Source organism: Danio rerio, chromosome 11 (assembly GCF_052040795.2).
Source record: "Danio rerio strain M-AB ecotype USA chromosome 11, GRCz13ab, whole genome shotgun sequence".
In the NCBI taxonomy this organism is placed as follows: domain Eukaryota; kingdom Metazoa; phylum Chordata; class Actinopteri; order Cypriniformes; family Danionidae; genus Danio; species Danio rerio.
Window position 1 is genome coordinate 3,410,001 of NC_141031.1, and position 14,953 is coordinate 3,424,953.

The following is a 14,953-nucleotide window of genomic DNA, read 5'->3' on the forward strand; positions in this document are numbered from 1 at the left end:
TCAAGTATTTCCCAAATGATGTTTAACAGATTCAGGAGTTTCTCACAGTATTTCCTATAATATTTTGTCTTCTGGAGAAAGTCTGATTTGTTGTATTTCAGCTAGAATAAAAGCAGTTTTTAATTGTTTTAAGCCCAATATTATTAGCAATATTAGTTTTAGATTGTCTCCAGTACAAACCAGTTATACAATGACTTTCCTAATTAACCTAGTTAAGCCTTTAATTTAAGCTGAATACTACTATCTTGAAAAATATCTAGTCAAATATGATGTGCTGTCATCATGACAAAGATAAAATAAATCAGTTATTAGAAATGAGAAACTGGGGGGAAAATATACAGGAGGGCTAATAATCCAGATTTGAAATGTAAATGGGTTTAGCACCATCATACACAATACTGAGTCAAACATTTCACTGATTATTCTCTACGCTAAGAGCAACACTGTAAACAGCATGTGCGTCTGCCTTAATTTTACACGTACAGCACCTTTACATTTGCAGCACAATAACTGAAGCGCTTCTTCATCTGCAGGCTCTTGTGTCGGATTCCCACCACATCAATCTTTCTTCTCATCTCTGGCCTTTTCCTTTGTGGATTCTTTCACCACCTGCATAATGAACAACACAATCAAAAGTACACAACAAATATACATTTTGATAGGAAAACAAAAACATTTTATGTGATTTAACTCTTTCCCCGACATTGACAAAGAACTCCTCAATTAAGTGACAACGTCTTCATTGATAAGTTTCTACAGCAATCTGCACTGAGAGAAAACAAAGATTCATTGGATTTACTACATTTTTTAAGGTAAGTGGTTGCAAATTATTTATATGGGTTCCATTTAAACAAACATTAAATTTTGTAATATTCAACTTCATTTGTTTGTTTAAATCCAGCCCATATGAAGTGTTTGTAACCACTTAACTTAAAAAATGACGTAAATTCAATAAATAAAAAACAAATAAATCCAAAAGGTGCTCCATATGGTGACTGTGGAGGCCATTTGAGTACAGTGAACTCATTGGCATGTTCAAGAAACCAGTCTGAGAGGATTTATGCTTTATTGCTATTGTTATTATTATAGGTTGTCTTGCAGAAGATGGGTCACTGTGGTCATAAAGGGATGGACATGGTCAGCAACAACACTCAGGTAGGCTGTGGCGTTGACACAATGCTCAATTGGTACTAATGGGCACAAAGTGTGCCAAGAAAATCTCCCCCACACCATTACACCACCACCACCAGCCTGAACCACTAATACAAGGGAGGATGGATCCATGATTTCATGTTGTTGATGACAAATTCTGACCAGACCATCCGAATGTGGCAGCAGAAATGGAGACTCATCAGAGCAGGCAACGTTTCTCCAATCTTCTATTGTCCAGTTTTGGTGAGTCAGGCGTACCTAATAAAGTGACCGAAGAGCAATTATATATATATATATATATATACATATATATATATATATATATATATATATATGCATTTTTCTTTCTTTTTTGATGAAACCTATTTGCATTCAGGAGTAGTGATAAAAAATGTTTGAACAAATGTTTTTTTTTATATCAAAATCAGAGATTCATGAGATGATCATATATTCATAGTAGAAATTGTTCTGATGGCCCTAAAATTTAGGTGAAAATCATCAAAAATACTGGTAGTGGCTGGAGGGGAAAGAGTTAATGTAAAGATCTCTCATTAAACATTGCTTTTAATGAAGTGAAGTCTGTCTTGACTGGCTGTTTTACTGTTGGACATCTTAGTTCAGATGTTTGTTTTCAGTAAGTGGCTTTATCTGATCGTCTCACCTCTCCATCACGAATCTCAACAGTCTTGATGACCACTTTCTTTCCAGGTGCAGGGTCAGAAAACTGGCCGTAATCTGTTCAAAGGCAGCAAAGGTTTAGTGAAACCACTCATGACTAGGGCCAGACAGAATCTGAGGGCTTTTATTAATTATGATTTATGTGGAATGTAGCGTTCCTTCGGCTTAGTCCCTTATTTATCAGGGTTTGCCACAGTGGAATGAACCGCCAACTATTCTGGCATATGTTTTAAGCAGCGGATGCCCTTCCAGCTGCAACCCATGACTGGGAAACACTCATACACTCTCACATTCACACACACTCGTACAGTACGGCCAATTTAGTTTTAGCCAATTCCCCTATAGTGCATGTGTTTAAACTGTGAGGGAAACCGGAGCACCCGGAGGAAACCCACACCAACATGGGGAGAACATGCAAACTCCACACAGAAATGCCAACTGACCCAGCCCGATCTCGAACCAGCGGCCTTCTTGCTGTGAGGCGACAGTGCTTTGCTAACCACTGAGCCACCGCTCCACCCTCAGAATTGAATAGTAATAATAAAATAATGCTTTTTATTATGTGTCGTTAGACGCACCTCCACTGTGTCCACTCATTGAAGGCATTTTCATGATAGGAACCGCAATTCTGAAAAAGCCAAGATTAAACATCATCAGTTACCTGGAGCAAATTTAAAAAATGGCTCAATGGTTTCAGTCTTACCTGCTCTCCTCTCCCTCCAGAAGTTTCCTATAGGTGGCGATCTCAATGTCCAGGGCCATCTTGACGTTGAGCAGGTCCTGGTATTCCCGCAGGTGTCGGGACATCTCCTCCTTCAGGTGTCGAATCTCCTCTTCTAGGCGCCCCACAGCATCTTGATAGTTTCCAGCCTCCAGAGTAAACTGCTCCTCCATTTCCCTCATCTGACGCAGCAGAGCCTCATTCTGCAGGACACAGCATATATATGTGCAGTTGAAGTTGTCGTGATGCTTTTCTCTTAATGAATCAGACATAGTCTGAAGGTTATGAATATCAGAAGAATATACTTTATTGGAATATTTTCTGGAGCAGACCCATCTCAGTCTCTCCCCAGGACAAATCCAATGTCCCTTAAGTTTGCTATCCTTGCTTCCTCCCACCTTTGTGATTTCACAGCTGGTTCAACAGGCCTCTCCCAGCTCTTACTCCTTTACGACCCCAATTTAAAGCCCCCTCTTCTTGTTAGCCCTCATAATGTAAAGATATAATGTATTCATAACTGTTTTTACACACACAGTTCACATGACTAGTATGTATGTTTCAAACATCTAAACTGGACTCTTCTCTCCCATACAGTGTGTGTCTTTTCAAATATACATGACAGTTTCAACATACATTGCATACATTTCATGTCTTACTGACACAGATGGTTCTCATTGTATCCTCAAGTCCTCTCTCGTGACCTTTTATGACCCCTTTGCCTTAAAGGGCACCTAGGTTACCCCTTTTTTCAGATTTAATATAAGTCTTTTGCGTCTCTAGAATGTGTATATAAAGTTTCAGCTCAAAACACCCATCAGATTTTTCATTATACCTTTTACAAGATGCTGTTTTATACTGATTTCCAGCAGGGGGTGGTTTTGTTGTACTGCGCCTTTAAGACGAGTCTTTCCCGCCTACTGTTTCTACATGCCTTCCCGCGTGCTTTAATCTCCTCCCTCGGCTGCGTCAGACAACAGACAGACTTAAAGGAAGAAGGTCTCACGTAGCATTTGTGAGAAATACTACAGTAAGAAGTAATCATTACTAATCAGTATTGTGAAGTTGCATTGATGAGTCAAACACAATATCATTACAAAGTTCGCACACACACACACACACACACAGATACACAGGCAGACAGACAGACAGAGCGCGCTTAGCTTAGCACTGTTTTTGCACTCAAATGTGACAGGATACAGGCTAACCTCCACTGCTGTGTGGATATCTGTTATGCTAATGTACAAAATAAACCTGATTTAACTTCCACAAACCGGGATTGAAGCGTCTTCCTTTATAATTGTTCTGACACGCGGCTGTGCTGATGAAGTAAAGCTGAAGTGAATCGCTGTAAATAATTACACACGTGCTCTGTTTTAAAACACTTTAAACATGTGAAACTTACTCTTAATCACATTTGATGATGATTGCTGATCCTAGCGAACAGAACAGACCTTTTATTCCCGGTTGCTTTGCGTATGTCTGCCTGGTCTTGTTGACATATACACGTGACTACAGGAACATGTTAATGTGCGCAGCTGTCAATCAATTTGGTGGGCGGGGGGTGTGCACTCCTACGTAAAGTTGCGGTCGGTCTGAAAACCGCTCCAATTGGTCCACCGTTTTTATGTTGTTCAATTGAAAAAAAGAACTGGGTGTGTTTATATCGCCCCGATATGATGGTCTATACACTATATATACACATATGTTTGTCCAAATAGCTTGAAAAGTAGATTTTTCACCACAGGTGCCCTTTAAAGACATATAATGGCAGATTCATAGGGCCCTCCACTCACCCAACTAATGTCTTCATATAGCTTTAGAAAATAAAAATCTTCTTCAAAGCCAAAATGATTTGCCCTCCTGTGAATTCTCTTTTCTTTTTCAAATATTTCCCAAATAATGTTTGACCGATTCAGGAATTTTTCACAGTATTTCCTATAATATTTTTTCTTCTGGAGAAAGTCTTATTTGTTTTATTTCAGCGAGAATAACAGCGGTTTTTATAATAAACAAGGTCAATATTTTTAACCCCCTTAAAGGGTCATGACATCCCCCACTTTCGGTTAAAGTCTACTTCGGAATTTTTTTAAAAGATGCATGATTAATGGGCGTGGAGCTCCGCGAGCATCGGGCAGGAGTGGGCGTGGTCAGCAGGGGAGAAGGGGAGCGAACAACTGCTGTTGTCAGTTAGCTCACAAAATGAGACACAAACCATGAGTTTATAGTTCACAAAGTTAAAATGCAAAGAAATAACCAGTAATTTAATGCCCTGCTACATTTGTTATTTGTAATTTCATATAGACATAACCACAATTTATATCATTATAAAGATAAGTGTGTTCATGTAAACACTATAAATGAGGAGTCTCCCTCGATCCCCGGGTCTAAATTATAGATCTGAATGCAGACTCAGTGCAGCAGGTCTCCTGACCTGTCTATTTTAACCATTAGCCCTGCTGGTCATCAAGAGGATTTAGGCGAACAGCAGCACGGCGATGTGTCTGAATGTGAACGAACTCCTGATAAAAGTCAACGTCCGACATTCTTCAATTCTCGTACTGCTCTCCCGACAAAAATGCTTGCTGCACACAAACAGCTTTGCTGTAAGATCGGCCCTGAGAAGATCGCGGGGAAAAAACATGCAACAAACCCTGTGGATCATGGAAACAAACACATACGAGCCTTCATGAACGGCTACTGCGTGCCGTTGGTCTGTGTCTCACAGCTTGCTTGAAACTGGCAGGTCTGCCTTCGGAAAGCACGTGCTCTCATGAATAATTAAGCAGCCGGCTCTTCTCATAGGATAAGAAAACTCCGCTATGAATAATAAAGAGAAAACGACGCGTCATCATTGCACTTGCGGTACTTCGCTACATCGCCGATTTTGATCCACCCCAAAAATCATTTTAAACCTGGAAGCTGAAATGAGCTGACAAAAGCTCAAAACTATCCAGTTTTCCCCACAATTAAAGCTGACAGGTGCTAACATCGTCTTAACTGATGCTCAACACACACACATCTGTTGATATTAAAAAAAAAGTTCTCCAGGGTGTTCTGAACCTTTAAGAAATATTGTTTTTTGGATAGTCTACAGAACAAACCACTGTTCTACAATGACTTGCCTAATTACCCTAACTTGCCTAGTTAACCACCGCAAAAAGCATAAATGAATGAGGAAAACTAAAAAAACTAAAAACATGAATCACAAAATATGGAAAACGTTTTACAGTGTAATTAGATGTACGTACAGTACTCTTAAGAGCCTCAATATCACAGTTCTGGGCTTGAATTTGCCTCCTCAGGTCATTGTTGTCTTGTTTCGACTGCCTCATGGCCTCAGCATTGCGCTTGGCTGAATCTGTCAAGTCAGCAAACTAATAGAGAAAACACAAAGAAAGACACACACATCATCAGTGTGTATTCACAAGCAACACCAGTGTTGGAAAAGTCACATCAAAAAGTAAATAATCACCAATGAATCATTAAAACTGCATTTAAATACCTGTAAATCTCAATGTATAGATAACAGAATCGAAACTCTTTTAATTCTGTAAATTTGAGGTGTGGCGGCACAGCTCAGTAGTTATCGCCTCACAGCAAGAAGGTCGCTGGTTCGAGTCCCGGCTGTGCCAGTTAGCATTTCTGTGTGGAGTTTGCATGTTCTACCCGTGTTGGCGTGGATTTCCTCCGGGTGCTCCAAATACATGCGCTATAGATGAATTGGGTAAACTAAATTGGGGTGTGTGTGTGAATGTGAGAGTGTATGGGTGTTTTCCAGTACTGGGTTGTAGCTGGAAGGGCATCCTGCATAAAACATGTTGCTAGATATAATAAAATATGCTGGAATAATTGCCGGTTCATTCCACTGTAGTGACCCCTGATAAATAAGGCACCAAGCCGAAGGAAAATTAATAAAAGAAAGAATTCCACATTACAAGCATTACTTCGAGATGCTAAACTGAACAAATGTGTCTAAAGACGATGCCTCTGGAATGTACAGAGCATTAATAATTGAATTACAGTTAATAATTACACCTAATAGAGAGTAAAAGACACAGTTTATGTTATGTCTGACCTTGGACTTGTACCACTCCTCGGACTCCTGCATGTTTTTGGAGGCGATGCTCTCGTACTGAGATCTGATGTCCCGAAGTGCTGCGGTCAGATCGGGGCGGCTGGACGTCTCCATCACCTCCATCTTCATCTGCTGACTCTGAACACTCACCTGGACATCCTGGATCTCCTGCAGGTGCAAAACAGACTTTTCTTCAGAGCATCTTTTATTTTAAAAGAATACAAAAATTATTCAGGAGGGATAATAATTCTGACTTCAACTGTATATTTTTGGTAATGTGAGTCGACAAACCAAATCATTGTTAAGTAAACTGAATGGAACAAAGAGCATAATAAAAAAAGTAAAGCGGTAGGTGTCCTTGTGGATTTTTATTTGTCTTGACATTTTGTTAGGATACACAAAATCAGAACCAGATTTAATAACCAACAAATGCAATTATGAACCAAAAGCAACATCCAGACTAGCCTTAAAAGATTGTGTGTGTGTTTTTAAGTGTTTTTTAAGACAAGGACAAGTTGGTACTATTCACAAATTCTTTAACTCATTCATGAAATCTGTCTCTCACCTCATCATGCATCTTCTTGAGGAACTCAATCTCATCCATCAGAGACTCAATCTTCCTCTCCAGCTCCAGGCGAGCAAGAGTAGCATCATCCACATCCTTCATGTACACAGTCACATGACAAAGATACCAAACTGTGAAACGTCATATATACATGTTAAAGCCCCACCTTCACATTAGCCCAGAGTGCTCTGATTGGCCAGCTGATACAGTGCATTGTAATTTTACACTTTTGAGATGTAAAATGTACCACCCATAACCATAATCACCAGTTTCAGCTTACAAGGCTTTTACATTTTAAAGTTATATCATGTACATCCAATAGAAATTGTCCTAAAAATAGTAAAAAATAAAAGGTGGTGCATAATTTCATACTTTGGGAGCCGATTGGATCTAACCAAATGAAGGAAGATTGACAAATGGATGAAAAGCAGGGCATAAACAAGGCATGGCTGATATCCCCACCCTAAACGATGGATTGCCCCACCCTAAATAGCGGATAGCCTATCCCTAAAGCAATGATAGTCCTGCCCTAAAGAATTGATAGCCCCGCCCTAAATTACTGATAGCCCCACCCTAAATGACTGATAGCCCCACCCTAAATGACTGATAGCCCCATCCTAAAGGACTGATAGCCTGGCCCTAAAGGACTGAGAGTCCCCCCCTAAATGACTAATAGCTCCGCCCTAAAGGATGAAAAGCCCCACCCTAAAGCACTGATAACCCTGCCCTAAAGGATGAAGAGTCCCACCCTAAAAGACTGATAGCCCCACCTAAAGGACTGACAGCTCGGCCGTAAAGGACAGATAGCCCCACTCTAAATTACTGATAGCCCTGCCCTGAAGGACTGAACGCTCCGCCTTATAAGATGGGCAGTCCTACCCAGTATGAATGGAATTGGGATGCACTACATTCGCCATTTAGTCATGATCACGTGACCAAGTTGCATCGCTTCACTCCCATTCATGCATCCTCTTTTGCGCAATTCAAAATCTCGCCGGAAGTAGTAGGTCATCAAGGTATTTCTTGCATACTCTTTTTCGAATTATATGAATTCGGACGTACTACTTGGCTTGCATACTGATTTTAGCGTACTAGATATAGTATGCAATATGCCGCTTCAGACGCAGAAATGACTCTGTGAAATGACGCTTTACCCAAAATGACTGATAGCTCCGCCCTAAATAAATTCCATGTGACCAGAAGTGAAGAAAAGTCGTGGAAGTAGGGAAGGTTGTGGTATTTGATTAAAGATTCTGAAAATCGTTTATAACAACATTATGCAAGTAAGAAGAGTAAATATTGGTTTTAATCAGACTTTAAAAGAAGATGTAAACACACACAGTTTAAAGTGGTGTGGGTTTTACTCAATCACCTAAAGCTCAAATTCAAATACTACTTTTGTTATTTACTGTTTTTCACCTATAGTTATGTATGCAAATTAAGATGTAACAACTGATTAAACTAAGAGACAGATATTCTCCGAAACCACTTTACCTTACGAAAGAGAGTCAGATTATTTTCAGCTTCCTCTCTTTTCTGCATCTCCTCATTTAACCTGCAAATAAATAGGAGAAAATAGTACATTTAAAAATACAATAACAATACAACAAGGTTTATTACCTTGTATTAGTAATACGTTCCCACTTTTAATGCTTAACTGACTTATACATTATGCTATTACAATACAAAATGTGGTTCTAGCCTTAAATTCTGTGTTTTTATATAAAAGGATGGGTGAGAGGGAATGAAGGATTTGTGTTTCTTGATTTTCTGTCCTGAATTATGCATTACAACTGTGACTTTGTCCTCGAGCAACAAAGAAAATGTCCTTGACAGCTGTGTGTCTGATGTAAAGGTTGTAAGACAAATATTAAATCTCAGCTGGCAGAGAGTCAGAGGAGTGATTAGCTGATTTGCTTAAAAGCTTCTGAGATTACATTAGTACCGGCTGGGTGGCATGGTATTATTGCAAATTTAATCATCTATACACATGAGTGAATCCTACTTCTGCTGTATCCCCATAATAATATATAGCTTGAGGATTTCAGTCTAGACTGAGGGTGACTGAGGATAGTACCAGAAAGAATAATTTGTCGAGCTAACAGTGTGGGGTTTAGATAAAAATGGCCTTCATAGACAAATACGTAATTAAAATAAAATAAAAAATCATCTATCAATATTTCATAAGTCACACCCATGATAACAAATTCTAAAATAACTTACAGTGGTAAATAATGTTTTTGTACCATACTAGGTAACACTTTAAATAATGGTCCATTAGTTTATGTATTTACTAGCATTAACCATGTGTGAATGATCCTGTAAAGCATTTATTAATCATAGTTCAACATTTACTAATGCATTAATAACATCCAAAGTTGTGTTTGATAACATGAATTAACGAACTTTAATTAATTTTAATTAAATGAATGAGTATGAATAAATACCATAGCAAATGTATTACCATTAGTTTGTTCAAGTTAGTAACTAATGGACCATTATTTTAAAGTGTTACCTCATACTAAAGTAAAGTACTTGAGTTAATCTGTTGTGGTAGGCTATACTTCTAGTCGCTATTGTGACAATACAACAACCAATTTACACTACTGAAAAACAAATTACTCTACACTCAAAAAAGACTTTTGCCACTTGTTCAACCTTATTTAAAATAAGTTGAAACAACATAATTTTAGGACAATTTAATTCTTCTATGTTCTATGTAAATTTGTGAAAATGATTTACGTTAACTTAATCGATTTGTGTTGGGTCAACATGAAGGAATTGTGTGAAACCCTGCATTTTTTTTAACAGTTTACAAGTTTTCAACAAATATGCTGTATTACAATACAATACAGTAGTGTAACTTTAGGCTACAGTTAGTTAAACAGTTGAGATGATACTACAATATGCTGTATCTTTCATTATTGTAACTTTACTATGGTTCAAAAACACTACAGTATTTACGATAAATTACTATACTATTTTATTTATAAGGCTTTGTAGGGGGCAGAATATATAATGCTTAAAACAAAACAACTGCAATAACGATACAATAATATTCTTATATTACCAATTGTCTCTCCCTAAACTGAAATTTCTTGTCTTGTCAGTCAAGGCTATAGGTTGCCAAGGTTATTTAACTTTCGACTATAACTGATATGGACTAAACCAAATCAAGATATCGCGTTGAGGCCATGATTTTGGCACTTTCTTCTACTTCGTCTGCTGAGGTGAGAATATTGTGCTTTGCAAACACTTTCTGATATCGTATAATGATAAAAATTGTTGTAAGCTCTTCCTACCTATTGTCCTCGAGTGAAAACGCCCTTTCTAGAAATACATCATTATTGGAAATCTTTTGACAGTTTCCTGCGCGCGCGCTTCTTTGGTGTACACATTAAAAAACAAAAACATTGCTTTCATTAAGTTAATTGTTGATGGTAGAACGTTGTAAGCTTAATCTGTAGGCACAAATGCTCCTAACGGATGTTTTTATAGCACACGTACAGCATATGAAATTGTATTGTTTAAGATACAGCTGATATGGACCAAACCAAAATATCGCGTTTTTCTCAGGCACTTTCTTCATCTGCTGAGGTGAGAGCATTCTGTTGTGCTATGTAAACACTTCATGACATCGTACAATAATAATATTCGCTGTTGATGAAGCTCTCTTATCTTTTGTTCTCGAGGGAAAACGCCCTTTCTATAAATATATTATTATTGGGAATCACTATAGTCTCCTGAGGCGCGGTTGTGCGAGGCAGTTTCCCGCGCGCGCTTCTTTGGAGTAAGTTACACAACAAACATGATTTTCAAGGTAAGTGTTGATGGTAGAAGTTTTAAGCAGTAACTATAGGCACGAATGCTGCCTACGAATGTGTTTTTATGTTTTTACAGCCAACATATGAAATTGTGTTGTTAATTTTCAGTAGGATGAAAGCAGCAGCCTACTTCAGCATGCGTGTGCTGTCCATGGAGCATCGTTGAAATGGCTCCTCATCCATCCATTACAGTGCAGACCGCATAATAGAGGATGATAATGGGAGGGTCTTTGCTGCAGCTTCTTTGTCTGAGTGACTTTCATTTTCTGCCACGCCCAGGTAGGCTAACAAAAACATCTTTATACAAATACTTTTATTTTTGCAGATCTAATCTGATAACTTTTCAGTTATCTGTGTGCAGATCCCACCCTAAAGCGGTGCTATTACTTTGTTGTAGAAGATAATCTCCATACAAACACATTTAAAGTATATTTCTATTTCCCATTGCTATGCACAATGCCAACCTTAATTAATTAATATTATTAATAAGTATGATCATTAAACAAAAGCTTATTCCATCCATAATCTGATAAAACACGGGTATGATTACAACATTATAACCTATTTACATGTTTATGTTTGTGCATACACTTATTAACATCAGTATCTATTTTTATGTGAACTGCTAAAGGGGTCATTTACCCCAAAAAACAAAGTTCTGTCATCATTTACTTACAACTATGCCAATGCAATTATGCAGGTCTCTATACAGTTAAATATAAGATAGGTTGTAGAATGTTTCAAGCGTTTTTTTTTTTTTTTTTACATAAAAATTAAAGAAACTTTTGCTAAAATATCTTTACATTTATTCCAAAAAATAATTAACTCCAAAGAGCGTTGCATTGACAGTGGGTGAACAATGACAACATTTAAGAAAACCGTAAAACTTTAATATCGTTGATTTTCCTTAAAGGGATAGTTTCCTTTATTTATTCCTATATTATTTATTCTTATAAAAGCAGAAGAAGATACTTTAAAAAATGCTGGTTGCTGGCACCCATTGACTCCCATAGTAAATTTTCCTACTATGGAAGTCAATGGATGCCAGACACCAGCACTTTTCAAAATATTGTATTAAATTAAATCTAAAGGCTTTCAAAAAAATTAAAAGTTCATTTTCATTTGAACGATTCCCTTTATAGTCCACTACACCACAAACCTACAACAGTATTTAATGCTGGAACTTAATACTATAGTATGCATTAACAAAGTGTGATATACTATGATATATCAACCCTTACTATTCCCTTTATGGTCCTATTATTTATGATCAATATATACCACACACACAGACTTGTTTCTTTCTCCCAGCGGGGACTTTTACTTTTACCCATGGGGACCATAATTTTGGTTTCCATGGTGACAAGTCCCTATGTGTCTGTGCATTCAGACTTAAGTTTTCTCTTGGAAATAAAACAAGTACACACTTACACACACATACTTATTTTTATATCCCAATGGGGACTCTCATAGATGTAATGATGTGTCTATTATACAAACATATATTCTAACCCCCCCTACCCCAAAACCCAACCCTCACAAGAAAAAAAATCTGCCTTTTTACATTTTTAAAAGCATGTTTACCCATGGGGACCTCGATTTTGGTTTGGTTTCAATGGGGACACAACTTCATATGTTTGTGGGTATTCTGGTTATAGTCCCCTCTTGGAAATAAAACAAATACATACCTATGCTTTACAGAGACTTGTTCATATATCGAAATGGGGACTCCCATAGATGTAATGATGTTTCTATTACACAAACCATATATTCTGACCCAAAACCCAACCCTCACACGAAAAATAAATCTGCCTTATTACATTTTTAAAAGCATGTTTACCCATGGGGACCTCAATTTTGGTTTAATTTCAATGGTGACACAACTTCATATGTGTCTTTGGGTATTCTGGTTATAGTCCGCTCTTGGAAACAAAACAAGTACATACCTCTGCTTGAGCAGGGCCACATCTTCAGCCAGATTATCCCTCTCCACCTGCATCTGGTCTCTGTCTTTCCCCATGAGCTCCAGCTGTCTGCGCAGCTCCCTCATCTCCTGCTGGCACAGATCTCCTAGGCGGCCTGACGGCCCCTGCTGCTGCTCCTTAAACTGACCCAACTCCTGGGTCAACCTGGAGTTCTGCTGCTCCAAATACCGGACCTTCTCGATGAAGCTGGCGAAGCGGTCGTTGAGCTCCTGCAGTTCTCGTTTCTCATTGCTGCGTGTGGCGAGGAACTCCTGATTTACGGCCTCGGCTAGTGAAAAGTCCACTTTGTCATAGGAGAGACGTGGAGCCGGAGCGCTGGAGCGGCTCCTGAAGTCCACAGGACGGGACGGGATGGAGGATGTATAGCGGCCCCCGATGCGACTGGACACTGAAGGAGTACCATAACTGCGGTGGTGAGAGGTGCGGTAGGAGTAGTGGCTCATGGTTGTTGGTTTTTTGGATTTAGCTAGATAGACTTGGTATGCTTCTGGTGTGTCCAGTGGTTTTGCTCAAAAGCTGAGTCACAGCAGGACGGATGTGAGACGGAGGCTTTTATACATGAAGCTGGTCAGTTCAGTGGGAGCTCCACCCAGCCCTGCCCATTCCCAGTCTCCCTGATCTCATCTTCCCTCCATCATTTATCCATATCATCTCTCCCTAGCAAAAGACCAAGCTGGACACTTCCCTGATGCTTTCTACAGTACAGATATGCAAAATATTGCTCCTGTTTGCTGATAATGAAGAGCTTTTAACAAGAATGCATCATGTTAAAAGGATAAATCACCAAAAAATGAACATTTTCTCCTTGTTAATACTCCCTTAAGTGTTTACAGCAGGGGCGTCGCTAGGGAGGGGGTTGAAGTTAAGACGATTGTAATGGCCATACATTTAGGGGGCCCCCAGAGACATTATCAAGGGCCCGTGCGACCCCCCCCCCCCCCCCCCCCCCACACACACACACACACCCCTTCACTTTCATCCGAAAACACTCAAACCCCCCCTTCACTTCCATCCGCGATCACCCCACACCCCCGCTCTTCACTTTCATCTGAAATTCCCCGCAATTCGTAACTGTCTGATTTAGTAGCTAATTCGTATGAATTCGTACGATCTAATTTGTTTGTTTGTTTTGTTTGTATACTTTATTGTCCCTCAAGGGGAAATTTTCTGTAGTCTCACCCAGCACTTCAGCAGGTTCTGACACAATAACAATTTAAAAGAATAAGTCAACATGCAAAATAATTACACACACTATTGTTCAGTGTTCAACAGTCTGATTGACACTGGAATAAAAGAGTTCTTAAATCTGTTCTGTTTCCAGCGGAAAGTTCTGTATCGTCTTCCAGAGGGTAAAAGTTCGTGAGATGGGAAGAGTACATGAGATGGGTTACTTAATAATCTTTTAGCTTCATTCAGAGTGCATTGCTCGTAGAGTGTTTGTATACTGGTAAAAGTTTCAGATCCTATTAGTCTTGTAGCAGTTCTGATAATATTGAACATTTTTGATTTCAGATTTACAGAAAGATTGCCATACCATGTAGATAGACCATACCTGATAACCCTTTCAAACATAGCTTGATAAAAATAAGTACATGATTTTCTTATCAACACCATAAAACCATAACCTTCGTAGAAAATACAGTCTTTGGTGAAGCTTTTCACAGATCCAGTTTACGTGAGTGTCCCATGTTAGAGACCGGTCTATGTGAATTCCCAAATACTTGTATGACTGTACCTGAGTGATTTCTTGATTATGTACAAACACTGGTAAATGCTCGACAACACACTTGGAATCAAAAATTATTTCCTTAGTTTTTTTTGTATTTACTTTTAAAAAGTACAATTAAGTACGATTTGCTCATCACCCAATGACTGTTGGGGTTAGGGGTGGGGTTAAGTGCCACGCCTTCTTTTTAAAATTGTACATTTTCGTACGCCTGAACTAGCCACTAA

At 38.7% G+C, this 14,953-nt stretch overlaps 1 protein-coding gene and 1 long non-coding RNA gene across 5 annotated transcripts in view; one reads left to right on the plus strand and one right to left on the minus strand.

The window, feature by feature from the left end:
* prph (peripherin) overlaps positions 1–13,525 on the minus strand; it is a 13,650-nt gene extending 125 nt beyond the window's left edge. The window contains 9 exon segments of one of the 3 annotated variants that reach the window (NM_001319237.2): positions 1–609; positions 1,814–1,887; positions 2,409–2,458; positions 2,534–2,754; positions 5,800–5,925; positions 6,627–6,794; positions 7,192–7,287; positions 8,686–8,746; positions 12,962–13,525. The exon segment at positions 1–609 is cut by the window's left edge and continues 125 nt beyond it. In NM_001319237.2, the coding sequence (NP_001306166.1) occupies positions 559–609; positions 1,814–1,887; positions 2,409–2,458; positions 2,534–2,754; positions 5,800–5,925; positions 6,627–6,794; positions 7,192–7,287; positions 8,686–8,746; positions 12,962–13,443 (1,329 nt within the window). In that variant the 5' untranslated portion in view covers positions 13,444–13,525 and the 3' untranslated portion in view covers positions 1–558. 3 annotated transcript variants of the gene reach the window in all.
* The window catches only part of LOC141376506 (uncharacterized), a 28,955-nt gene continuing 24,519 nt past the window's right edge, over positions 10,518–14,953 (plus strand). The window contains exons 1-3 of one of the 2 annotated variants that reach the window (XR_015502252.1): positions 10,518–10,788; positions 10,861–11,011; positions 11,124–11,294. This is a non-coding gene — a long non-coding RNA (uncharacterized LOC141376506). Of the gene's footprint in view, positions 10,789–10,860; positions 11,012–11,123; positions 12,556–14,953 lie in introns of those variants that run through there. The other variant, XR_015502251.1, reaches the window with a different exon arrangement.